A 25,715-nucleotide genomic window follows, 5' to 3' on the forward strand; every position below is an offset into this window, starting at 1 on the left:
CCTGGTGGAACGACGTGCAGATGGCCCTGCCGCTCGCTACTAGGGATGGCGGACCACAAGGGAGATCAGCAGGTGAGCGAGAGATAAGGAGCTGTGCCCCAAAGCGGGAGGCTTCGACTGGACCATCGGTGAGGCGGGCCTCTGCACTGTTGGCGAGGGGAATGAGGCCTGGACACTGCCTGAAGGGTGCAATTGGTGCCTGGAGACCTACAGGGCGTGCCACGCAAGGGTGAGCAGCACTTGCTGGACGCAGGGAGTCGGCCCGACTTCACGGTTGAGATAACTGGAATAGACAGTGCCTAGCGGACTAGAGAATGTGGTGTTTCCGGGACTGAGGTTTATTCCTGGAGGAATGCCAACATGTACTCGGTGAGGGGGACCAGGAAGAACAAGACTTGAGAGGCATTGATGTGACATGCAAGAAGCGGACACCAGGGATTAATCAGGCTGAGTTGAGTATTGAGAAACCGTGAGACAGGGAAATCAAGGGCACTCCTGGCCAAGTGAGAGGAGTGCCAGGGGTTGCCAAACGACACAGACCTGGTTGGCCTGGGGCACGTGGTGAGTGATCGGCTCATAACACAAGCGACATACTGGGGAAGACAACATTCGGTACTCAAAAAGGAACGCAGAAGAAGGATAGAAGAACTCCTTTGGACAGGGTGTTACCCCAGTCGGAAACCGCACCTGCCGGGAGTGGGCGACTAAGTGCGGCTCGGAGCAGGCACTAAATGAGAACCCATGTGTGGGGTGTCGCAGTGGAATCCAAGAAAGCCAAGGTAAACAAGGACCGGGATTCCGGGGACGAGAGACATTACGGGGTGTTAGAACTACCAGGCCCTTGCTGTCCAGACACTGAGGCGAACACGCGAATGAAGGCCAAAGGACCGGCAGGTGCGCAATCGAATAAACTGGACAAGTACGCAGTGCCACTCCAGACTGCGACACCGCAGAGCCAACTACCAGGTGAACAACCGGAGCCTTCACTGAGCGCGATCATGGGGGCCATCGCAGACCTAAAGGGCACAATTGACCCTAAAACAGACGCAGTAACAGTAGACGTTAACCTCCTTTGAGTGGACTTCCAGAAGATGTAAGAGAAAGTAGCCGTTAATAAACAAGAGGTGGCTGTTACAGACTAGTACGAAAGGTTTGGAGAAATGGGTTCAGGCCCTCACAAAACAGCAGGACGCCATGGTGGCTAAACTGGAGGACCAGGAGGGGCGGGCACGAATAAACAGTATTAGAGTGGTGGGAGTGCTGGAGGGTATGGAGGCACCTAGTGTCGACCTCTTCCTGGAGGACTTGATCCTGAATCATCTTAAACCAAAGCGTCTCTCCGACTACTTCACTATTGAGAGGGCACATAGGGGTCCCATTCCTAAGCCAAAACCCGACGCTCTACCAAGGACAATCATTGCGAGGAGTCCCAACTTCTGAGATAGACGCTATCCTACAAGCTGATCGTCAGCACGGAGACCTGCATCACGAGAATGCTGTGATTTGATTTTTCCCCGACTCCCCACTAAATGTACAGCAGCAAAGGTGTGCTTTCGACAACGTGAGAAAGGACCTACGTGCCAAAGAACTTAAGTACTCTATGATGTTTCCAGCTAAGTTGAGAGCCGAGGCCGAGGAGAAAATGTGGTTCTTCAGTTTGCCGGAGGAGGCCAAGGAATGGTTGGAGGGATGGCGCACCGTTGGCCCAAACCCCCAACGAGGACGATGGCGAGAACAACCCAGGACGACGAGGGAGGAATCGGACTGAGAGCACTCGGAACACTGCCTGGCGGAGAGAGATGAAGGGTCTAGAAACTTGAACCTCGGTGTGACTTCACGTCGAGAACTGCAAAAATCAGGTCTTGCTGTTGGGGTGGTGGGGGGAGGGGTGATACTATGAACGCGAACTGTTACTGGATTTAAACAAGCATACTATTTCGGGGAGGGAGCGGGATCTTGGAGAAGGGGCTATTGCAGCCCGACACTGAACAACTCCATTTTTGGTAATTTGTTTGGGGCGACAGGCACTCTCCGAGTTGGGATGGGGGGAGTGGCTATTCCCAGCAGCAGGGCAGCAGGGAGGTGGGGTTAACGTCTTCCGGGGTATTTTTTGTTTCGTAGGTTTTTGTTGTTTTATTGTTAGTTTCTTATTCTTACATGGTCAGGGGACTGGATCGATACAACTTGCCAGGTACATGACTGGACACTCAGTGCAGGAATGGGGTCACATGAACGGATAACGTCACAGGGAACAGAAGCGGGAAAGCCATGGGGGGGGGACATCTAGGGAGTCGCATCAAACAAAGCATTGTACTTCAATATCTACATAGACACTCACCGGATATTGTATTACTGCAGGACACGCACCTTAAAGGCCACAGATATTGGGCACTAGATAGATAGGGATACAGGATAGTTGCCCATGCTGGTCATACGACCGGATCACAAGGAGTGGGTATCCTGATTAAAACAGGTCACCCTTAGTGATAGGAAAGATTTGGCACGATCCCCTAGGGACGTTTGTGGCCCTTACAGGGAAATAAGAAGGGCAGGCGGTTAATATTGTCTCAAGTTATATTCTGCCAGCGGTGCGGTCCGAGGCGTTTACGGCGCTAGGGACCTTGCTAGTCGACCTTCGGCAGGGACTACTAGTGTTGGGAGATGACATGAACTCTACCACCGACCCGGGGCTCGATAGGGAAACCACTTCTATCAGAGAGATAGGGGTGGAGCCACTTAGCGCGTTTGTTGGGGCGGTAGGTCTGGCAGACCTTTGGTGATTGCATAGTCCGAATACTCACCAGTACACCTTCTACTCAGCTGCCCACGGTAGTTACTCACGACTCGACCACCTACTGACACACACAGGTGGGGAGGCATGGTTTTCTAACGCAAGAATTGGTCCGCAAGGTATTTAGGATCACTCTCCGGTAGAGGTAATGGTGAGGGGGCCGATCCGAACATATACTCTGCCACCCAGACTGAATGCATGGTTCTTTGGTTCTTTAAGAATAAAGATAATGCCCAAAAAGTCCGGGAACGGGCGCAACTCTACCTCCAAGAAAATGAGGGGACGGTTGAGGAGGTCTGTACTTTGTGGGAGGCGTTCAACACAGTTACGCGGGGACATGTTCAGGGCTGCATAGGAGGGGATAACAAAGAAAAAAGATTGCAGTGGGACAGACTGAAGGTGATAATACTGGACATGGAGGCAAGCTATGTGGAGTGTGGGAGAGCCGATAAGGAATTGGCACACCGGTTAGATCGTAAGAGGCAGGAACTGCAAGACCTGGCAAATAATGCCGCAAGAGCGGCTGCGCTGACAACACAGAGGAGAATATACGACCTAGGGGACAAAGCCAACAAAATGATTGCATGGTTGGAAAAAAGGGACATGGAAAGCAGCTGGGTGGCAGAAATACAGGACAAATGCGGGCGGGTGTTCTCTACTGGGGAAGACATGAAGCGGGCCTTTGCAGACTATTATGAAGAACTATACGAGTCCAACCCAGTTAGGTCGGCCACAGACTGCAGCAAACTGCTGGAGGAAATGAGACTACCAGAGTTGTCAGAGGAAGACAGAGAGAGTATTGAGAAGGACATAACGACTGAGGAAATAGTGGGCACCATACAGGATTTGCAGGCAGGGAAGGCACCGGGGCTAAATGGTTTACCAGTGGAGCTCTTCAAATGCACAGCAAATACAGTGGCCCCATATCTGCTAGGTATGTTCAATGAAGCGAGAGAGCGGGGATGTTTACCAGTCGATCAGCAGACCGCAACCATTGTTGTAATCCCCAAGCTAGGCAAGCCAGGTGACCAGTGTAGTTCGTATCGACCAATATTCCTGTTAAATATGGAAGTCAAAATACTGGCCAAAGTCTTGGTGAATCGACTTCTGGCACCAATCACAACCCTAATACACCCGGATCAATCGGGCTTTATGCCCCGCCGAAGCACTTGGCTTAACCTCCGATGGCTATATGGGGTGATGCACCTGGTAAAGACCAATCCAGGAGTGGAGGCAGCGCTCCTGTCCCTCGACGCCCGCATGGCGTTTGGCAGTATAGAATGGCACTACCTGTTTGAGGTCCTGAAGCGGTTTGGTTTCGGCCCACAATTCCAGTCATGGATTAAGTTGCTCTATACACATCCCCTGGCTAGGGTTTGAGTTAACGGTTCAGTGTCCCGCTCTTTTGCTCTCCATAAGGGTAAAAGACAGGGGTACCCTCTTTCACTGATACTATTCGCATTTGCACTCGATGCTGCTAGAGGCATGGGTGAGGGGGGACCCGGTGATTTTGGGCAACTATGGGGGATGGGACTTGGGAGGAGAGGATTTCGCTATAGGTGGACGATGTCCTTCTGTATGCAACAAGTCCCCGGTTTACAATAAACCGGCTGCTGCAGATTTTTACACTTTTTGAAGGGTACTCAGGATACCAGATTAACTGGGATAAGTCACTCTTATACATGCTGTCCACTGGACCACCTCCACTGCTTGGCGCAGGAACTAAGTTGCAGGTTCAGGACAGTTTTAAATAACTGGGTATACAGATAGCCAAAACAGATGCAGGATTCCTGGCGGACAATCTACAACCCCAACTGGAATGCTTAGAGAGATGTCGCCCACTGGAGGACGCTGCCAATATCCCTTATGGGTAGAGCATTCCCTTTAAAATGATGTTGTTACCACGAATATTATGTCTTACAAAACACCCCTTGTACAATACCAGAAAAGTTATTTAAGGGGGTGGATAGCACACTAAGAACGTTATTGTGGGATGGTGGGGGCGCACGGATTGCATTGGCCACATTACAGACGGGAATATATGAAGGTGGTTTGGCCATCCCGGACCTCCAAAAGTACTACTGGGCATCACACCTAATGGTTATCAATGACTGGGTATTCACGGACCGAAGCGACACGGCTTATAGGGTGGACCACTGGGCGATGGGGGCCGGGAGATATCTAGTTGCACTGTATGGTCAAGGGATGTGAAAAAAACATGCCGCCACATACACGGATAGTGGTGGATGTGTGGGCGAGAGCCAATTGATTTCTGGGCTGGGCAAATAGACTGACAGAACAGACCCCTCTATGGACCAGTGCTGTGCTTCAGGAAGTGGGTAGACTACAGGGTTCAGTCCCCTGAATTACAAAAAGAATATCAATTGGCGGATACAGAACACTATAGGTATTTGCAGATAAAACATGCGTTGGGTAGGCATCTCAAGGAGGGGGGAGAGATCAGGTCCCTGAATATAGCCCGCTGGAGGACAGATTAGATCTAGATCCAATTCCCGAAAAAGCACTGTCCTGCACATACAAGAAGATTATTAACAATGCCCCGGATCTCCTTATAAAGCTAAGAGAGTCCTGGGAGTCCGATGTGAGCTTGCTGGAGGATGATGACTGGGCGGAGGAGGTGCAAAGTCCTAGAGAAGTGGCGATTAGGGCAAGGTTCAGGCTCGTCCAATTGAGAATCTTGCAAAGGTCCTACTCCACCAGCACACTCGTGTTCAAGTTGGGGTGCATACCCACGGAGAATTGTCAGAGTGTATGTAATCAGAGGGGCACCTTCTTCCATATTCTATGGGAATGCCTGATTATACAGAGGTACTGGAGGAAGGTAACGCGGATAATGTCGGAGGTTGTAGGGTAAGAAGTTCCTATGGATGCCAGGTAGCATGCGTTGTGTGTCTGGGGAACAAACATGGCCTAAATACCAAACCATTTGGCTGCTGGTGGCTGCAATAGTGGCCAAAAGAGATATCGCTGGGGCCTGAAGGGCCACTCAACCGCCGACAGTGGCACGATGGAAGAGAGATATGGACTTGTGCTGTGCTGCAGAAAAGACAATATATGAAAGTAGGGGCTGCCCCAAGAAATGGGAAAAGGTGTGGCAGCACTGGGAGGTGTGTAGGGGCAACTGGGCGTTACCTGATGGCTAACAGGGGGAGGGGGGCGGGCGAATATGGAGTGTATTGAACGAGGAACGTGCTAGGAATGTTGTTTATTCTACAAACGTATGTGTGTTCAGGAAATGCGAAGTAAGATGACAAGTGTATTAACAAATAGTACCTCTGGTAATACTGTATTTTGAACCTGACAAATGTTTAATAAAAAGACGTTTTATAAAATAATGTATCATACATTTTTAATAAAACATAATGAAATGTAATCAATTCTATGCACCAATTCTTTTACTTATAATACAAAATAAATATAGATTTGTTTTTACTATAGATGAGATTTGTTTTTTAAAATTAAACTTCAGAAAAATAGCTGGAACTTTTCCTAATATATTCAAAATAAATATATTTTAAATTTAAATTAAGCTACTAACAGTACAACATTTTGTATACTGTTATACATATAATGAAATAAATATAAACAATCATTTACATGAATGTATAAATACCTTTGCAGTTCTCCCCCCCCCCCCCAAGTTCAATCAACTTTTTTTTAAATCTCTCTCAGGTAACGTATAAGGTATAATTCCCTATAATTTAACACAGTAAGATCTTCAACACGAGTGCAGAGAACTGCCTATGGTAAAGCGCAGGAAACGTTCCCTATCCTATACCATATGGTGATCTCCACCATGGTGGCGGAGAGCTCCTTCTGGTAAAGTATAGGACAAATTTAAATGTTAGTTAAATGTGCAAACAATTAGTAAAAACACCTTTAGTTAAATATCATTGTAAAAAAAGATTTTTTTATTTTAAATGTAGACCAAATGAAATAAATGCTACTGCACGATTAACTTAATATTGTATTAAATATTTAATTTAAGTATACTAAATTAAAATTGTTATGCTGCAGTTTAATTGTAAACAAAATCCCACCAAAGGAAAGAAATTGTCTTTATCATCTATTAATCATTACTGTATTAAATCTGATAAATACAATTAGATCAAAGTAATTGAATTATATTTATTACAATGTAATCTAATATTAATTTTTGTTTCCAAAATAAGTCAAATATGTTATAATTAAATTACAAATATCTATTATCTTTAGATTTATTTTTTTTACTATAATTTTTTTTATATATATGTTTAACTATTTTAAATGATTTAATTTAACATTTCCTATGGGGTAATATTTTAAGTCCCTTCTGCCAATATTTTTTGTGGAAGGGTGATTTCTATGGGAGTATCAGTAGCTGGCCATTTGTGGTGCTGGACTTACTCCTGCTTCTTTTTGGCAACAGTAATAAACTACGCCTGTCCCCTTTTTCACAGCACTGGGACATGTAGGTCTATACTTGTGAGTATCTTTATACTCAGATTTTCTGAGTAACCCAAAGTAGTACAGTTACTCAAAGGTTTAAGAGTAAATTACATGTATAAATTATTCACAAATGTAAATTGTCTTTGTGAATAGCTCCTTTGGTCAGCAGGCTTAGTAATTGAGGGATTGATCCTACTAGCATGTGTACTATCCCATTGGATATCTGCAATTCCATGTACATCTTGGGGTCCCGAACCACAACTATCAGCAAACTTTGGAGACCTTGAAATTTGGCTGTTATCCTGGATGCTTCCACCTCGTCTGTGCAGCTCAGAGTAACCTTAACTACGTCCTTTCAAAGAGAGCATTTCCTTTCGGACTAATTGTATTGTGCATCGGACCTCTTACTGAAATGGTCCCGAATTGCTCACAACATATCCTAAGGAGGGCTCTCAGATCTGGAAGCCACAGATTATTTGAGCTCCATCAATTTAACCATGGCAGATGTCAAGGCAGATCCTTTAGAGTGCTGGACTCCCCAGCTCTGGAATGGCCATCAACAGGACCTTTGCCACCTTTCAATTTTGTATGATTTACCAAAACTTGAGAACTTCCATGTCCTGCTAAGATCCCTTCCCGTAATCGGTCTCTTTTAGTACTCTTAGCACATGTGGGCGAACCAGTGCTTTATAAATAAATAAATATGAAGTTGACTCAGAACTATTCACTCTCTTTCATTGACTTAAATCAATAATATGCCAGTGCAGATGTTACATGGCACACAGAGTAGGATTACACTGTACATGATAGCAGAATCCAAAATGAGTGTCTGGAAACTGAAGCAAACCATTACCTCTCCAACATCACCTTTTCTGACATTCACCCGACACCATTACATCTGCAGCACATTTGCCCATGTTGCCATTATACTGTGGACCATTACTGCATAAACATTCAGCAACCAAAAATACATATTTTTTTCCCTCCCTTACCTTGGACACAACATTGGATCGACTTTGGCCTAGAAGCTGACTTGTCGTGCATCGACTACAGCAATGGTATACATGATGGCCTCCTAATTAAATCATTCAGTAAGCTACAGAGAGCACAATACTTGGCAATCATAGCTTAGGAGGCAGAGACCACATCCCTCCAACTGTAAAATCACTTAACTGGCTGCCTTTCACAGGATTGAGGTCAAAACCCAGTACCATGGACACAAATCACTGCACAGTGCAGTCTCTTCAAATTATTCACCACATCGGGCCTAATTACTATGTCAGTCGGAAAGCCTACAAACACTGACCGAAGGCTTTCTGACCGACATAGTAGGTTTAACCTTCGACTGCCGCATTAGGATGGTGGCGGTCAGAGTTTAAACCTAGGGAGGAATCCGACACGGAACTGCACGATAAGCCCTTAAGGACGGAGTTTCCGCCGTCGGGATTATGATATCTGTTTTGGACAGTAAGTTCATGTCGGCCTTTCTGACATGGATTGACTGTCGGAAACGGACTTTGGGGGGCCTGTAGCAGGGACCCCTTCACCCCTGGCTCTCCACATTTGGGCCTGGGGGCAACTATTGTGCCCCCCCTAAAAATCCTTGCACCGTGACATCATACTTAGGCCCATAGTGTCCAACCAGATGCAAAATTAATAATAAACAAACAAAAAGAATTAACAGTAGGGTTTAGAGTTGGGCATTATTGATGAGACGAAGGCCACATATTGGAGAGAATGTTGAGGTAATGGTAAAATGAATGATAAATATGGTCTGAGAGAGTCGACAAGGTCAAATGTTTGAGGTAATGGAGGTAGAGTAATGGGAGATGAGGTAATATGTGTATACCTAATGCTCCATGACGTAGCTTAAACACAGAATTAGGGTTTAATGGGGTCTGCATATGTACTCCAGCAGTCATTTGGAAAACTCCTCTGAAATTGTTCTTTTGTTATAATTCATTATATCATTTCTTACCTCTCTCACCACTGAAGGGGACCCGACTTCACCAGCATGAACAGTTCTATGGACACAACATCTCTCTGCTTCCTGAAAAAGAAAATCACACGTGAACACAGCTACACTTTAATGCATCCCAGCAGAGAGGTCTCGCCAATCAATAACACGAACATCTTGAAGTAACCTTTTGGTTGGTTAAACACCCTATCCAATCCCCGTTATCCTTCTATCGAAGTAACATGTTCGTGTTAGCAGAAATAAAGCCACTATAAAACTAGGTGTGAGGTGCATTATTATGCATCTCAGCATGGCGTAAAAGCAAACAAATGTCTGGTCGACGACGTTTCAACAAAATTACCAGAATACATTAAATTTCAATTGTTGAAGAATAATAGAAAGATCATTAATCATTTGCAAAAGTTTCCTGACAACATATGGCTTCAGATAACATACTTCCCTCAGTTGAATTTTGCCAGTGGGTTTTACAAAACTAAGGGGGCAGATTTACAAGCCCCTTGAGCTGCCAGTGCGTCACGTTTCATGACGCACCGGTGGCACAACCTGCTGAGTGATATTTACAAGCACACCTAATGACACCCTGCGTGACTTTAGCTGTGCTTATAAATATCGCCCCTTTTCACGCAACACTTTGCGTGTTAGGGGTGTGAAATGGGTGTTGCCGTGGGTGTTCCCACGCAGCACCCATGTCCACTGATGCCTTTCCAGATTTACGAAGAATTGTAAATCTGGAAATGCGTCAGACTGCAACGGCACCCTAGGGGTGGTGTAGGGAGATGCAATGAGGAGAGATGTTTTCATTTCTCCTTGTTTATTTCCTCTTTCAATGCGTGCTGCATTCTACAGCACACATTGGAAGAGGAAATCACCTCAAATAATTGTTTTTGTGTAATAAGGTACTCCTTTCTGCACAAAAACAATCTCCCCACGACGCAGGCATCCTTGCACCATGGTGTAAGGGTGTCTGCGCCGGCACATGGCAGCAGTTTGTGCGCCAGCGCAGGGGAAGCACAGAGATGGGACATATTGTTGTAAATATGTCGCATCCCTGTACTTCGAAACGGACGCAGCGTGGCACAGCAAAATGACTGCGTTAGTTGCTTGTAAATCTGCCCTTAACTATTTATTGAACACCACAAACACAGTAAGCAGCATTTCCTAATTTCTTTTGGTCACAAAAAAAATTATTAAAGTGCATACTTAGCCTCTTAGATAAACAAGACCGATAAATATAATTACAGGTACACAATAGTACAAACAAGCAGGAAAGGTCAATCCGACTTCAATTTCACATTATGGTGTTCCAAATGTGTAGGCTATTTGGATTAAAACCCCATTACACGTATCATTTTACATTGACAATTAGAGCTAAAGAGAAATGCTGTGAAGAAGGGAGAGGATGAGGCGAGGGAAATGCCACCCATCTCTGTTTACAGCAAGGATTTTGCATTGTAAAATAAGTAAAGGGGACATGCAGCAATGTATCTAGCGTGGAGACTATTTAGACCAAAGTAAAAGTTGTGATACGGCATTGAAGCCCTCGAATACGTAATAATTAGTCATAAATGGAACGTGCAACCTCTTTCTCGTTAATTACATTTCCCAACTTTACTGTGTGTGCACTAGTAATAGCTTCAGTCATGTTTACATTCGGTGATACCAGAAATGTTGGGGAAATAATGATTGTAAACTAACTTAAAGTCCTTGCTAGTTCTTCTTTTACCACCGAGTGGCAGTATTGCTCCATCTCAAGTCATTCAGAATAGATGGGTTAATTGAGTGGCGCTCTCGGTTTCTCCTCAGATGGGATTTGAAACCACAAGCCCATGGTTGGAGACTTGCACGGATTTGATCTCAACAAACTGGTCTACAGCAAAAGAACGAAAACACAAAAGGGTTAAGTATGGAAAAGAGAAGGAGGTAAAACCAGGGACAAAGGAATGAAAAAGAACCTTCAAGAGTGAGTGAGATAAAGATGTAGGCAGGGTCAGGTGATGAATGCAAAAGGAATGAGGTGGAACCAAGACTACGCAGCCTTGGCATGCGTATTATTAATATTTACAAATTAGCGACCAGCTCGTGTTTGCCAACACTGAACTGTCAGGGGGTAGCAACCTGTGTCTGAACACTAAGTGCTGTGGCGCCTAGAAGAGCACTGTTGCCAAGGCGTTGAGAATGCTGATAGAGCCGCAAAGGTTCCTGGTAATAACAAGCCACTGATTTAAAAATATATATATTTCTTAATTGGGAACGCCCCGTGACTCAATGATACTTTTGCAGTTTGAAGGCTGCAGGCATGAAATGTCAATGACAGGCTGGATTTACCTAAAGTTTAGAAAAATAATTTTCTGTCCTTGGGCGGCAAGGCCTTTAGAGATGGAGAAATGGCCTGAATTGGGATGAGGAGCGATGATCCGGCTGCACTTCGGAGGGAGCCATCACTCTGGGGTATCTAGGATGGGCTTCAGGTGGTCGGCTCCAGCACAGGTCACCACTGAGGGCGGGTGTAAGTATGCCCTGTATCTGGTGCATGGAGAGGTTCCTTCAAGGCTTCAATGCAGTGAAGGTTGTGGCCTGGCATTAAAGATGATCTATTAAGGTACTCAGACTGGCAGAGGGTGGGTGATCTGCCAGGCGTCCTACAAACAGTATGAGCCTGGCTGCATAAGGCTGGAATGCTAGGCTGTATCCAGAGGTCCCTTTGAGGCAGCTTATATGAATGACTTAAAAAACATAAAGAGGACATATTTTTATATGTTTACTGTAGTTGTATACTTTGGGGATAGAAAGAAGGCCAGTGAAGCACTTTACCGAATATGAAGAAAAGTAACAAGATATTTCAAAGAACACATATCAGGGGGCTGACGGATGAGAATGTGGAGAAGTCGGCTTTTTAGTTATTCAAGGTGTGTTTTTAAATGGGAAGGTTTTCAGGTGAATATGTCCTGGATGCAGTTCCAGATTGCCGGGCCTTGTCGGACAGTGCTTACTTAATTCTATGTTTTCGCCTTCTATGCCTTTGGAATGTTCAAGATGATCGTTGCACCTCCTGAAGTACAGTTCTTCCGCCATCTAGGCTCTTTAAGTATGTCTCTTTTATTTATAAAGTTTTATAGACCCTGGAAGGGTATCGGAGTGCTTTACCAATGTTGCATCAAATAGTAAGCGCGATAAACTAGAAACATATACATGAGTATATAACAGAACGCAAGAATGTTGTCTCTGGTTGCAGGTATGAACAGCCTTCAACCTCAAGTGCCATATCTTAAATTTGATGCCGGTGCCGAGCTGTGACAAATGGAGGCTTCTTAATAAATAACAATGTGCGCGGGTTTTCGAGTCCTTCGAGTTACTGAGGCAGGCGCGTAGGTGCTATTGTGGGGTTCTGAGTCCAGAAGTGGAAGGAATTACTGCTTTAACGTGGTGAGCACGAGTGCGTGAACCACTGCTCGGCGTGATACCGCATACCTCACACTTCTGTGGTCACCCAGTGGTAACCGGTGGAGGTTTAGGTACATTTATATGGTGGAGCTCTGATTGTTTGCACCCAGAATCTGCCAGGTGCCACATGCTGCATCGTTTTGATGAGTTGCAATGGTGGGTGTGTGAGTGCCAGAGGAGGGCAGTCCAACAATCACGTGAGCGAGCACAAGTACTTGAATCGTCTTTTTGGAGACACTGGTGATATGTGAGATGGAGTTGAAACAACGCATCCTATGGGAACGTCGCTGATTGTTAATTATTTGTTACATTTTCTCTAAGAAGAGGTATGGTGTGGTATGCTGTACTAGGGTCTTTGTGGGAGTCGTGCCATTGTTCTGGAAGGGTTGAGTGATGAAGGCTCCAGGGAAGAATGTTGTAATTCAAACGAAGATCAATTACATTCCAGGAGCCGCTGACTGATAGATAGGGTTTGTTATACTGGTCTTGACTTCGTAAATAAAGGAGGGAAATTAACTAACGTTTTGCATTATTGCACCTTTTCACATTGGCGATGACGGGGCTACGTTAACAACGCTTCAAACATCAACATCAAGTGCTTCATCTCTAAGAACTCTTAAAATAATCACTGCTGTTCACCCGCTGTCATCGCAGGGCTGGTGAAATCACTTTCTTCGTCTCATTGTGAGTAAGCCATTTAATGTGCACTAACGTTATTATTATTAGAGTCCGAGGAATGATTTACAAACTTCTATTGTCGATGGTGACTATTGCCAGCGCGTGGTCTCCTGTGTTATGGTGAAACCTGCATGTGGCCCCCTGCATGTACCCGCATGCACCAGGGGGCCCTGTGGGGCCCCCTTCGTTTCCTCACCGCCACCCTTTTCATGGCGGGCTCACCGCCATGAAAAGTAGGGGAGTGAGGAAACCGATATTATGCTTGGCGGTGCAGCAGCTGCACCCTCAGCATATTGTGCCTCAGACAGCTGCAAGACCGCCAGGGATCTGCAGTCCAACAAAGTCATACTACAGTGGTCGGACTGCCCGTGTTGCCGCCCCACCACCATGGGTTTGGCGGTCCATTTGACCGCCAAACTCATAATCAGGCCCTATGGCTGGAATTCAGCTTGGTGAAACAGTCCATAGACCGTAAAGCCACCATACTAAAATACTACAATGGGGCCACGAATGTCCCCATTAATTTACTAAAGACACACCTGAAATGAATCTTTGAAACTACAGATAATCCATGATACCATTATCTGCAGCAAGCAACTATGGTATGCAGTCCCTTTTAGAGAGAGTAGAAGAAGAAGAGGCCTAGTCGGTCTCATACACTAACCCTATGGTGGACACAGGGGGTCTACCATTTGGGGCCCTCACACACCTGACTGGGTGTCATGCTTCATCATAGGGCATGCTCCTTGTCAGGCCGGCGCTGCAATGCCTCACGGGAATATATGACGTTGCAATGCATGCGTTTACAGCGCGATCAGTAAAACAACTGTGTTGTTACCATGTGTACCATTACAACGCAAATTATTACAAGGACTTGCTGTAGGGGGGTGCGCTGGAATTTGGAATATTATAATTTACTATTTCAACTACAGTCTGTGCAACAGTAGGGAAGGTGTTGGATTGAAAATCCAACACCTAAAGCCCCCCACAACAAGTCGGTGTAATGACTTGAGTTGTAATGGCATGCGTGGTAACAAGGCGGTCGTTGTACTGACCTCGTTGTAATGGCATTGCGTTGTACCAACAGCATTGTAAACGCTGTTTCCCCCTGATAGGCACGCTATGCGGGGCTCTTTATCGGAGCTCCTTTTGTCCCAAGCTGTTAGGTGCAGTGTGGGTATAGGGCCTCGAAGTGTAGATGTGGGTGCAAACTATGAAGGAAAAGAGCAGAGAAGGCTAAAATGAGGCACAGTGATATTCCAAACCATATTTAATCGGCAAGTCCACTGGTCCCAATTAAAATCAGAAAGGTGTGTCACCACTCAGGTAATGGACAGTGGTGGCTACGGAATAGAGGTCGACATGTTTCGGGCCCTTTGTGTCAGGAGGATCACGTGGCAATACTCAGTAGTAAATGTTTACTATTATCTACACAGTGGCTGGTTTCAGTGTTAGTGTCACTTGTAAATCAAACACTGAAGTAACCTAGCAATGAGGTACCTTATTAGCAGACTGACCTAATTTGGGTGGCTCAGCTCCTTCGAAAGACTGGCAGAGGGTACGTAAATATATTTTTAACGTCGGTTCAGCAGCGGCTGGATTGCTGGAAGACCGACCCCTCTCTCCGCCAGCTTGGAAGGGTGACCATTCCGCCAGTCTTTCGAAGCCCAATGATGAAGCATGACACCCAAACGGATGTGTGAGGGCCCCAAATCCCAAAGTGGATGACCCCCTGTCTCCACCATAGGTGATATTGCGTTAGGCACTACTAGGCCTCTTCTTCTTCTACTATCTCTAAAATGAACTGCATACCATAGTTGCTTGCTTGATACCCCAGAGGTACGTATGCTGGACCTACAAGCGCCCCTAGTCCCTCCTTTTTGACATACCATTATCTGCAGGTCACTATCGCATCCCTCCAAAGAGAGAAAAAAGCTTTACAGATGGGGGACGTATCCTATACAGCCTGGACAAAAAGCAATAAACAGGCAACTGAAAGAAACCTCAAGGGATCAAGATCTAAGGTTATTAGATAACTTGGCTCCTGCTCATCCCAGCTCTGACTGGTGGGGAAACCGCAACCATACCACCTGGAAGCTGCAAACGTGCAGACCCACAGGAAGATCCTGTACATATGGCTTTTAGGACTACAAGTGAGAGACTTTAATCCCGCTTGGGCTGGCCAAGGAGGTTCAGGGCAATGTAGGCTGTGCAGGAACAGACACGAATCGTGGCTGCACCTACTGTATTGTTGTCCCAAACCGGACACACATAGGAGACTATTGTTGAAGCCAATTGTTCTGACCCATGCGGTTCGCATGTGTCAGGAAATATCCACACTCTATTTTACTCATTCTGCACCACGGGGAATTTGTTGATGAACTCAGGTCCCAGTTTTGGACAGCCAAACCCACTGTGGCGGTGCAGCCACCGCCGCACCAGCGGTCCGACCGAATTTATGGCGTAAAAAAGATGATAGAGCACTTTAGAAAAGAACATTTTCAGCACTGGCGCGAGGTGCCTGCCCTCTGGGCTACAGCTCTAGTTTCCGATCATCTTCCAGCAAACTGAGCCTGCTTGCCCTTGCCTGTCCATGAATACATCCTGTGCTCGGGGCAATGACAACCACAGCGCGCGACAAGGATTCCCGCGGCAGCGTCCCAGACCCGCGTGCCCCATGAGTGCAGCAAAGCCCTGATGACATGAATAAAGCAGTGAGACCTGGCTGCCTCCGGGTGGGGCTGCAGCATCGCCCTCTGCACTTGTCAGCTTCGATCACTTCACCAGCAGTGTGCTTGCTGTCTTCAGCACAGACTCGCCCTGCAGGGATGCGGACCCCTCGCCCCCCGCCCCCTCCACCTCCCGGTCCCTTCACCCCTCCCCCCCCCCCCCCCCCCCGCTCAGGCTGGAATGAAAACAACCAAATTTGCTGTGTTAGTCCCCCCCACGCCCCCCCATATTAATAGCAGTTGAGGTAGGGAATGTCCAGATTGCTGACTTTTTAACATTGATAGGACTTTCCCAATTTTCTAGTGACGAAATTAGTTAATTTTCTGTTGAACAAGACTATTTATTTGCAATTTCAGCATGAGTGCCGGTAAACCACACAGCTCCTCTTCAAGCATTATAGAGAATTTTCACCCTAGGGTCCGGATTACGGAAAATGCAGATGACTACTGCAGGCAGTGATTGGTTATTAAGGCCACAGGAAAAAAAAAATCCATGGCAGGGCATACAGCCTCCCTGTAAAATCCAATCTGTCATGTTACCACCAGTAGTAAAATTACTGGTGATGAAAACTACCCCACTACTGTCAATACTCATCAGTATAGAAATCATGACCATTATTGGTGGAATTTAGTGCTAAAAAAAAATATATACATTCTGAACCGATCTTAAAAAATGGTCAAGCTTTAGGTATAAATGGACACTAAGCAACTAAGACCTTTTCCTGCCCCTAAAACTGGAAAGGCTTCAGGTACTTTTACCAGACAGTTGTGAATGTAATTCCTGGTAGTGTTTGTTCAGCTTCAATATGTATGGAAATGTATATTTACAATACTGCTATGTGGCAAGCCCGGAAGAACATTCATTTTAATTGAGGGATAATTTACCGTCGGTGGTTATTTTTATGAAATGAGAACCAACATTCAGAATCAAGGTTCCTTCAAAATATCTGGGAGGCACAAGCAATAGAAAGGTGAAATTCCTCGGCTTATATATTAGAATTTTGATATTTAAGTGACTATCAGTCGAATAAGGATTTTTAACATTCAGGAGCCAATTACGATGTCGGTTGGAAAGCTTCCGACTGCTAGTCGGAAGCTTTCCAACTGCGGTTGGAGGCTTTCCGACTGACGCTGTCAGTTTGAGGTCCGACCGCCCAATAACAATGTCGGCGGTCAGAACCTAAACTGGCCGGTCGTTCCTGCTCGGTTCCGACTGGCCCTTGGAGTTTTCCAGCCAGTTGGAACCGCACTGTAATCCCCTATGGACGGCGTTTGCGCCATCGGGATTACGATGACGGTTTCCCACAGCCTTTCTGTGCTGGCTTTTCTGACATGGAAAGACTGCCGGAAAGCGACTTTGAGGGCCCCTAGCAGGGCTCTTGCCTCTGGGGTCTAAGGGTGGTGGTTGAAAGGGTACCCAGGGTACCCTCTGTAAAAGGCTTCACTGTGTGGCAGGCATCCCATGGGATGCCTGCCACAGGGTGCAGGGTTTCACACACACACCCATTTCTCTATAGGCCGAGGCACAAGCTCCTATAGATAAAAGTGAGTATGCAACTGAACAGTGTTTGGTCGCATCGTAATTAGGTGGTCAGAACCGCTGACTGGAGGTCGGTCAGTCCTGAGTCTAACGCAGTTTCGGTCAGAGGCAACTCCAACCAACATCGTAATAAGCCCCTCAGTGTCTATTGGAAAATGTGTTAGTACCTTAGGATCAACTCTTTTATGCAATTTTCAATCTGAAGTGTTATCATCTCAGCATCATTAAGTGAATGGGGAATAATCACTATTGCTAACGTGAGGAGGGAGTGGGATAAAGAATAGCCAAATTAACACTAGGGCCCTAACCTCAATGGGGGCACTGTGTGATTGTTTGTAAATGCCGAATTTTTCCATTGTGCTGGCAGGCGTAGAAAATAAAATACTTCTCTTTTTTTTTTATATAAAAGTGAGTCTTTGGCTGGACAATTGCCGCTGCTGTGAGCATTTTGATTTGCGAGCCTGTGTTCACATTCCTGTTTCCACATCTCTCACTTGAGAGAACCTTGTGCCGCACAGACCACTTTAACTCTGAGAGTTAAGTGCTGAAGGGGTACTTGGCCAGGTTGCTCAGAATTCATAGTAAGTTGGGCCCAGGGACATCAGGAGTAAAAGGCCTTAACACCCACTTTTGGAACTAGTGACCACTGTTTGCCCCGTGAAAGTGGTTCTGACAGTGACTTATGAAAAGGCTGCCTGGACCCTCTCTCCGCGTTTAATATTTACCAGAGTTGGGTGAAATGAGAGTCCATTGAAAGCTGGATTCACTTAAAGTGATCCGTCTCTTACTGACAAAACCTAAAAAACCTACACTTTAACAATGGACTGCAATTAAACTAGGTGATCTAGGAGGAAGCCAAGGAAAAGCCGTTTGCTTTATCTCGGCACTAATGGCCGAATGGAAGAACAAAGCTCTACACTAAAGACAGTCATTAGAGCCATGCTAAAACCCACTGCCTAGGATGAATGTGATAGGCCCATGGAGGTTGTGAAGTCCTCTTCAGTTTTGTATATTGCACATAATGCTTACAGCTTTTGTCTCACTACTGGGGGTGTTTCTAGTGGTCTTGGGCGTGGGGAAGAGTGGGGCAAAGTAATTTAAGGTAGAATTCCCAAGTGAGATACAGCATCAGTCCAGGAGGGACGCCCTACCACATTCATTTGTCTAGAACCCACCAAAAACTGTGACTGCCTTTATACTTTGTGACAGATATACTACTAGATGCAATGCAGCACAGCCACCAAATTTGGTGTTCTGTTCTGCATGAGAGGAAGAGAGCAGGCCAACACCTTACCTACAAAAATATAGTGCTGCTGTTCTCTTCCGAAGTGCTGGTGCATAATTAGACTGGCTTGTTTCATGCGCACAGCTTTGCACCTCAGTACAAGGGTGTGAGTGTGATGTCTATGATAGGTTTTGTACCAGAAGGGTAACCTTCCACCACATAATACTTTTTTTAGACATACTTTTCAACTTGTCCCACTTTCTATCTGTGCTGTACAGTGCAACCCATTAACAAAGTAACAAAGTTACCTTGCACCTGCCTCAGGAGGTGTATTTTCTGGATCAAAACCTTGTCTACAAAAGTATGTAGATAGGGCTGTGTGTCAAAAACCATGGGAGACAGAATGGGTATGTGTATGTACCATCCATACATACATCCATTAAAAGGCACCTAGACACAACTAAAGTTGCTGCGCTGCACGTTGTCAAAGTGCATGAGATAAACAGCACCATACCTACTAAGATTTTGTCTCCCTCAGTGCTGGTACAATTTAGGCTGATGTGTGCTAACACACGCACACTTACATCATAGTGGCAGGATGTGTGCCTTCTGTAAAGCTCTGGTTTTGTACTGAAAGGGGAGTCTTATAGTAGAAAATCTATGCTTTAATATGTTTCCCTCTTGTATGCAGCACAAATGCAAAGTTTGGAAAATTAGAAGACTTTTACAATTTGCTCCACTGTTACGCATGCCTTGAGGTGGCACTATTTCTTGGCTTAAGTCCCTGCCTGCAAACGTTAGTAGATAGGGATCTACAGCAAAACCCTTGGGCAGTTGCAAGGGAACGTACCATGTACCACCGATGGTATGTCCCTTTGACACAAAGTTGCTCAAAGAAGCGTAGAGCGCTACTTTGTGTTTCTTTAGGCAACTTTCAAATGCAAATTATGAGTTCCACCTCAACACTATGAGCTAGGTACGAATAACTTGTGTGCAAAGTGTTAGTAAATCAGGTCATTGCTGTTAGGAGAAGCACATGCTACAGGCCAGGGAAGGAGGCAATATTTACCTCTTTTGAGAGCACTGACATGAAACCAGGAGCAATCAAAGACCAAGCTTTCTTTAAAGTTTGACAACTCATCTAATCAGGAGAGATGTCTCTTCCTGTTCTTTGTCCTGCCTCACATATCTTTTGCAGTGCAGTGGTAAGAGACTGAAAAAAAAGTCAATAAAATGTAAACAAGGCCCAGTCATCCACAGCAAAGGCTTTCTGAATGCTGAACAGTGCCCCACATAGATAATGGGGAAGGTGAGCTCGTAAAGTGTTGGTATGAATATGCTAGTACGCAGAAAATTGATGTATATGACCACAAGCTACTAGATATCTGTGGGGTCTCTGGATGTGATCTCTAGGGAAGGTAGAATGAAGGTTTTAATGTCACAAAGGAGAACAAAGACAATTTGAAGAAGGCCATCATTTTCAGGGCTTCCATTTGGCTCTTGAGAGGACACAATTCACTTTACACATAAGTTCCCTGTAAGAAAACAGACCTTTTTGCAAGTGGCACCCCACTTTATGTGTCCCACACCTTTTGCCCCCATTTGGACAACTAGATGCTGGTTTATGACTCCGACAGTGCACTGAAGCCTGCTAAGCAGGCCCCAGTGCTCTGTCCCTAAAACCGATAATTGTTAATTGGCAAGGACCTTGAACCCCTTATAAGTCCCTAGTATATGTTACCATTGGTACCCAGGACTAAGGGGTCACCAGAGTCGGAAGCACTGTTTGTGCCACCCTGAGTGACCCAAGTAAATTGATGACAGCAGGCCTGCCATTGCAGACTGCAGGAGTAGTGTAAACTGCTCAAACACGATTTTGCCTTCACCGAGTGTAGCATGGTCAATGCACTAATTCTAATATATTCCAGTCACCCCTAAGGAAGGCCTCCTGAGCCCAGATGGTAAGGTGCATTACATTAAAGGTATGGACATTTAAGTGTAAGCTTATATGTCCCTATAATGGCCTTTTCCCATTAAAGTCCAGTATAAGTGATCAGTGGTCCATAGGATACCATAGGCGGGCAGCCCGGGCAAACTCGAGATCGCCAGCTCACAAAATACGCCAAAATACGCCATATTTGTAATCAAACAACGTGCCTCATCACCCCTGACATGATTCTCATGTCGAGATTGGTGTAGCATGCTCCCAGGTGGCAACCTTAGAGGTTGCCCACTGGTATCCCCAGCCTTTCCTGGTCTCTGGCTGGTAGCCTGCAGCTGTTGCCCCCAAGACCGGAATCTGACCCCCTGTCAGGAGGTGTGAACTCTCCCAGGAGTCAGAAACAATGGCCTGGACTGGAAGGAGGTCACACCTCCCTCCCTGATAGGATGGCTAGTAAAGTGGCACATCAAGGGGTGAGCTTCACCACCTGTGATATGCAACAAGGCTGCCTACCAAAGGAGGAAACAGCCTCCCCAGGCACATTTGCACCCTGTCAGGCAGGAAAATTAGGTGTTCAGGTGTACACCCCCAGAAGGCTAGCCATACCTTTAGGGTGGGCTACCTGGTCAGGACAGTCGAGGAAGGTTTGTACCATTTTTAAGAGTGGTTCTGGGTAAAAAAGGTGAGACTCCCCTCGCCCTCCGGATGTGGTCACCTCAGGGGCGGATTATCCGCTGGGGCAAGTAGCCCATTGGCCACAGGCACCCAAACCCCTAATATTCCTAAATCTAGGATTTAAAGGGCACCCTTGCACCAGAACCTCAGTGCTGATCTGACTTGCAACAAATGACACAGTAGTCTGTGACAACAGGAGCTGCAGAAACCAAAGGCGTGATACTTTGCACCTGTAGCAACCTTCCTGGAACTGCATAACTGCAACTCGTCCCAGACCAAAGACCAATTTCCCCAGACAGAGGACCCCTTCAGGAGCCAAAGGCAACTTCAGATTCCCCTGGACTAGTGACACTAGTGTAGTGCACAAGGGATGTAAAAAGAACATACCGGACCCAAAGAATCGCTGGCCATTGGGCCCTCCGAGGGATCGCCCACAAGTAGATGGTCCTGGGCACTGTGGGAAAGCAGTCCTGATCTCTAGCAAGTTTCATGCTCCTACCATTTCCCCCTGGACCTCTGGACGTCTAAACCACTTCTTGCTGACCTTACCGCTGCCAAGGCTTGTTGGTGGCAAATCCGGCAACCACCACCTTTACTTAATGCTGCATCTCGAGGGAACACTGCCATACCTTCATCGGACATCAGAAAGTGGCTTCGTTGTCAGCTTTTTGCAGCCATTTCCTCGCCAGAACCAAGTATGCTGTAAAACCAGCTTCTCTGCGGCTACTGCTTCGGCACCTTGGACAGCCAGGACAACTCCGCACCAAAGTTTCTAGAGCCAAGTAAAATCAAACTGACTGTTGTGGCTCAGGCCTGGACCTGCATCACCTTTACCCTCCGTGGGTTTAACGCAACTCAACCTGCACGTGACAGATTGCTACTAGTGCTTTTTCCCATTGACAGTAATGCTAAAGTTTTGCAGTAATGATCTACAGTGATTTATTATTGCTTCTAAAATCCATAACTCTTGTTGTTTTTTATCTGATTTAGTTCGCTTAGGTGTTCAAATTTATTTAAAAATCTGCTTTATTTTTTATAAATTGCTGTTGGATTTCTTTCAAGCCGTGTCAATTACTTATCGTCCATGTTGGTACTCTGAAATGCTTAACACATGTAACTCTAGTAAAGCCTGGCTGCTCTTTGCCACTCTACCAGGAATGAGCTAAGGATTATATTATTCTCCAAGGATCATCTTTGGGGTATTGTGTGGTATAGTGAAGCCTAACCAGCAACACTATATAATTCTTCACCTTTCTACATTCCCTGCCACACAACAAGTGTAAATTACAGCACACAGTGCACTATGAGAGAAAATAAAAGCCTCTTATATGGATGATAGGTGTGATTTTACATTGTTGCACAGGTAAAATGGGGCTAGTGCTCCAGGAATCAGTTCTACTGCCACCAGCCTTTCTAGTCTCTTCACTGATTGATGTGGGGTGGCATTTGCCCCATCATTTAGCTGTAGTGTGCCTTTTAGGTGCCCTCGCTGCCCTGTTGAGCCTGAAGCATTTCTGTTGAACAGAATTAAAACATGGAGCACCTCCAATGGGCCACACATTGCCAAATCCACTGGCAGGGAAGGCATGAAAAAACAGAAGAGATTCTAAGTGGCACACCTTTCCCAACCATGTCCAGTTTGCCACCACAACTTGCTTCAGAAACACGTTCCATATATATTCATATGTGTAGTTGGCCACAATTGTTTGCAAATACTACCTTCTTTCCTTTAGTTATATGCTGCAAGGTGACGCACTGGCACCCCACTGCTTGGCATGGTAGGCCCATTCCTTTTAGACATGAGTAAGGTAGTAATTTGCTGACCAACACATTCTCCTGTTCCTCAGGCTCTTTTGCTGTAATCAGCTGTTCCCACAGATGATACTGTGCTAATATGTGACCTTTCTTGCATCAGATACCGACTCTCTTGTCAGGTTCTGTGCTGTTTTCTGAGAACAGGCTGAATAAGTGCTTCAATTAGCAGTTTGTGACTCACAAGGCCTAGCTTTCACCACAGCTGCCAAAATGTGTACAGACGCATTAGGCATCAGATAAGCACAACTGTTTTGCAAAAATAGCACATCTTTTGTGGTTTTGGATTCCCTAAACTTTTCAATAGTGCTTACGAGGTTTTCGCAAATCACATGCTGTTAGCTCACACAGCAGTGGATTTTCTGTGTATTCATCACCCACGCCAACACAAATACCACTGAGCTTGCATGATAAGCAGTACTTGAGAGACTTTTGTACTGGAGATTTACCTGGCTGGTATGGGTTTCAGTGGTGGGTGGTAGGGAATGGTGGAGGAGGATGATGGGCGGGGGGGTTAGGAAAAAAACGAAAAGAAAACGTACCTGGTGGTCGCCGTCGCCAGCTGCCACCAGCCACCGCCTCTCCTCCAGCAGGAACCAGGAAGCACACAGCCTCCCAGAATCCCCTGACCAATCGCAATGCTGCCTTGCCGCTCAAAGCGGGACTGGGAGGTGGGGCATGTTCTCCACCCAGGCTTGTACAATACAGCCTTTGGAAAACATGCAAACTGCGCTTAACGGTTTGGCCAGCCCGAGATGGCCTGCCAACCCATCATGGCACTTAAGGTGCAACCACCACTACTCCTCCCTCGATGTCAGGGGAGCTCCGCCCTGCCCCGCCCTAATAATCTGGCTGCACTGCAACTGCGATACTCAAAATTAAATGATAATAACATTCCTTTGCACGGCTTTAAAGTAGGGGGCGACGCTTCTCTGCCTTAGCGGAGAAACCGCCCCTGATGGGTTTGCGATGTCTCCTATTGTGAGCCTGTTTTATAATCTGATGGCCCGATTTTTACTGTTGATTTCCCTGATATTACAACAAATATTGCCTGCAGCAAGCTGCTCAAATGTATGCAGTTTACAATACTTTGCAAAATACTCATACACCGTGTCTTTAGAAGTTCAAAACTGGCCCGATTTGCAAATGTGAGCCAATTTTTTTTAGCAACTGGTTCGCTAACGAGGCCACTTATATTTTGGATGCCTGGGCCTATTTTTCGTTCCAGTCTGAGCCTGCATGTTTGTATGGTCCCTTGCCCGTATTTCACACTTGGTATCCATTATAAAGGGTTTCACACTTTCCTAATGTCATTTATTGTTGAGCTGATTAGGAGTTTTATTTACAAAAGTTGATCATGGCTATCAATTGTGTTGCTTTGCATTGTGGATCACTTGTGAAAAATCTAATCAATTCTGGACCTAACATACGACTTCAACAACTACAGGAAACAAGCTCAATACAAAGCACTAAGGGAATGAAATAGTGTCTATAAATAAAAAGCCAGCGCAAGGCACATACATGCCAAACAACAGTAGTTTTAGGCAAGAGGAAATTGACATCAAAAGGGCCCACTGACATAGATGCAATTAGCAAAATAGGATGGGATCATTAACAAGTCTACTGCAAACTGTCAGGCCAATTTTAATGCTTGCATAAATTGTCTTTGAAAATATAATAAAGAAATGATGGGGCTAGCTGATAAAGTATTATTATTTTTTTTCTATAGTGTCACTAGACCCATGGGGTATCAGGGCGCTTTACAATGTAGCAAAAGTGAGGAGATCGGGTCACCTCTTACAATAAACATTACACATTGGAGGAACAAGAGCCACCTTAAGAAGAGAAAGAGGAGAACTATTCCAACTAGGAAGGGTCAAGAGGTGATGCGGAATGAGGAGTAGGGGGAGCGGAGGCAGGGAGTAGTTGGGTGGAAGTAGGAAAAAGGAAAGCAGGAGGGGAAGGAAGAAGGGATGAGACAGGTCAGCCAGGAAGGTAGTCACTAGGGAGAAAGAGGCGGGTGAGGTGAAGTAAAAGGAAACAGGAGTGTGGGGTTGCAGAAAGATTTGGGTGGAATGGGTGGGATGAAGGGAGAGGCTGAGGGCAGAGTGGGGGGTGATAAGAGAAGTGTTGGGAGACACCGGCAGGGCTGGCATTAGCGCTGGTGGCGCCCGGTGTGACAATCATTTTTGGCGCCTCTGCACCTCATGACCACCTCTTCGGATACTCCCACTACCACCAGGTAAATGTGCCCCTCATCACTCCAATCATAAGGTATTGCTAAAGAAAGTGCCCCCCCTGAGTTCAGCGACCCCTCCACAGGATAGTGCACAGTGCGTTCTCACCGGTCATACTGCCCTACAGCCAGCCCTGGACACCGGAGAGACAGTGAAGAGGAGGCAAGAGGAAGCGGTAAGGGAGGTGGTAGTGCAAGAAAAAGAGAGGCAAGAGAAGG

General features: G+C 45.9%; 1 protein-coding gene across 1 annotated transcript in view; it reads right to left on the minus strand.

The window, feature by feature from the left end:
* Nucleotides 1–25,715, minus strand: part of ADA (adenosine deaminase) — a 266,233-nt gene that overhangs the window by 34,321 nt on the left and 206,197 nt on the right. Inside the window, exon 7 of the mRNA XM_085619334.1 lies at nt 9,219–9,290. Within this exon, the coding sequence (XP_085475460.1) occupies nt 9,219–9,290 (72 nt within the window). The remainder of the gene's footprint in view (nt 1–9,218; nt 9,291–25,715) is intronic.

The sequence above is a fragment of the Triturus cristatus genome, chromosome 7 (assembly GCF_964204655.1).
Source record: "Triturus cristatus chromosome 7, aTriCri1.1, whole genome shotgun sequence".
In the NCBI taxonomy this organism is placed as follows: Eukaryota; Metazoa; Chordata; class Amphibia; order Caudata; family Salamandridae; genus Triturus; species Triturus cristatus.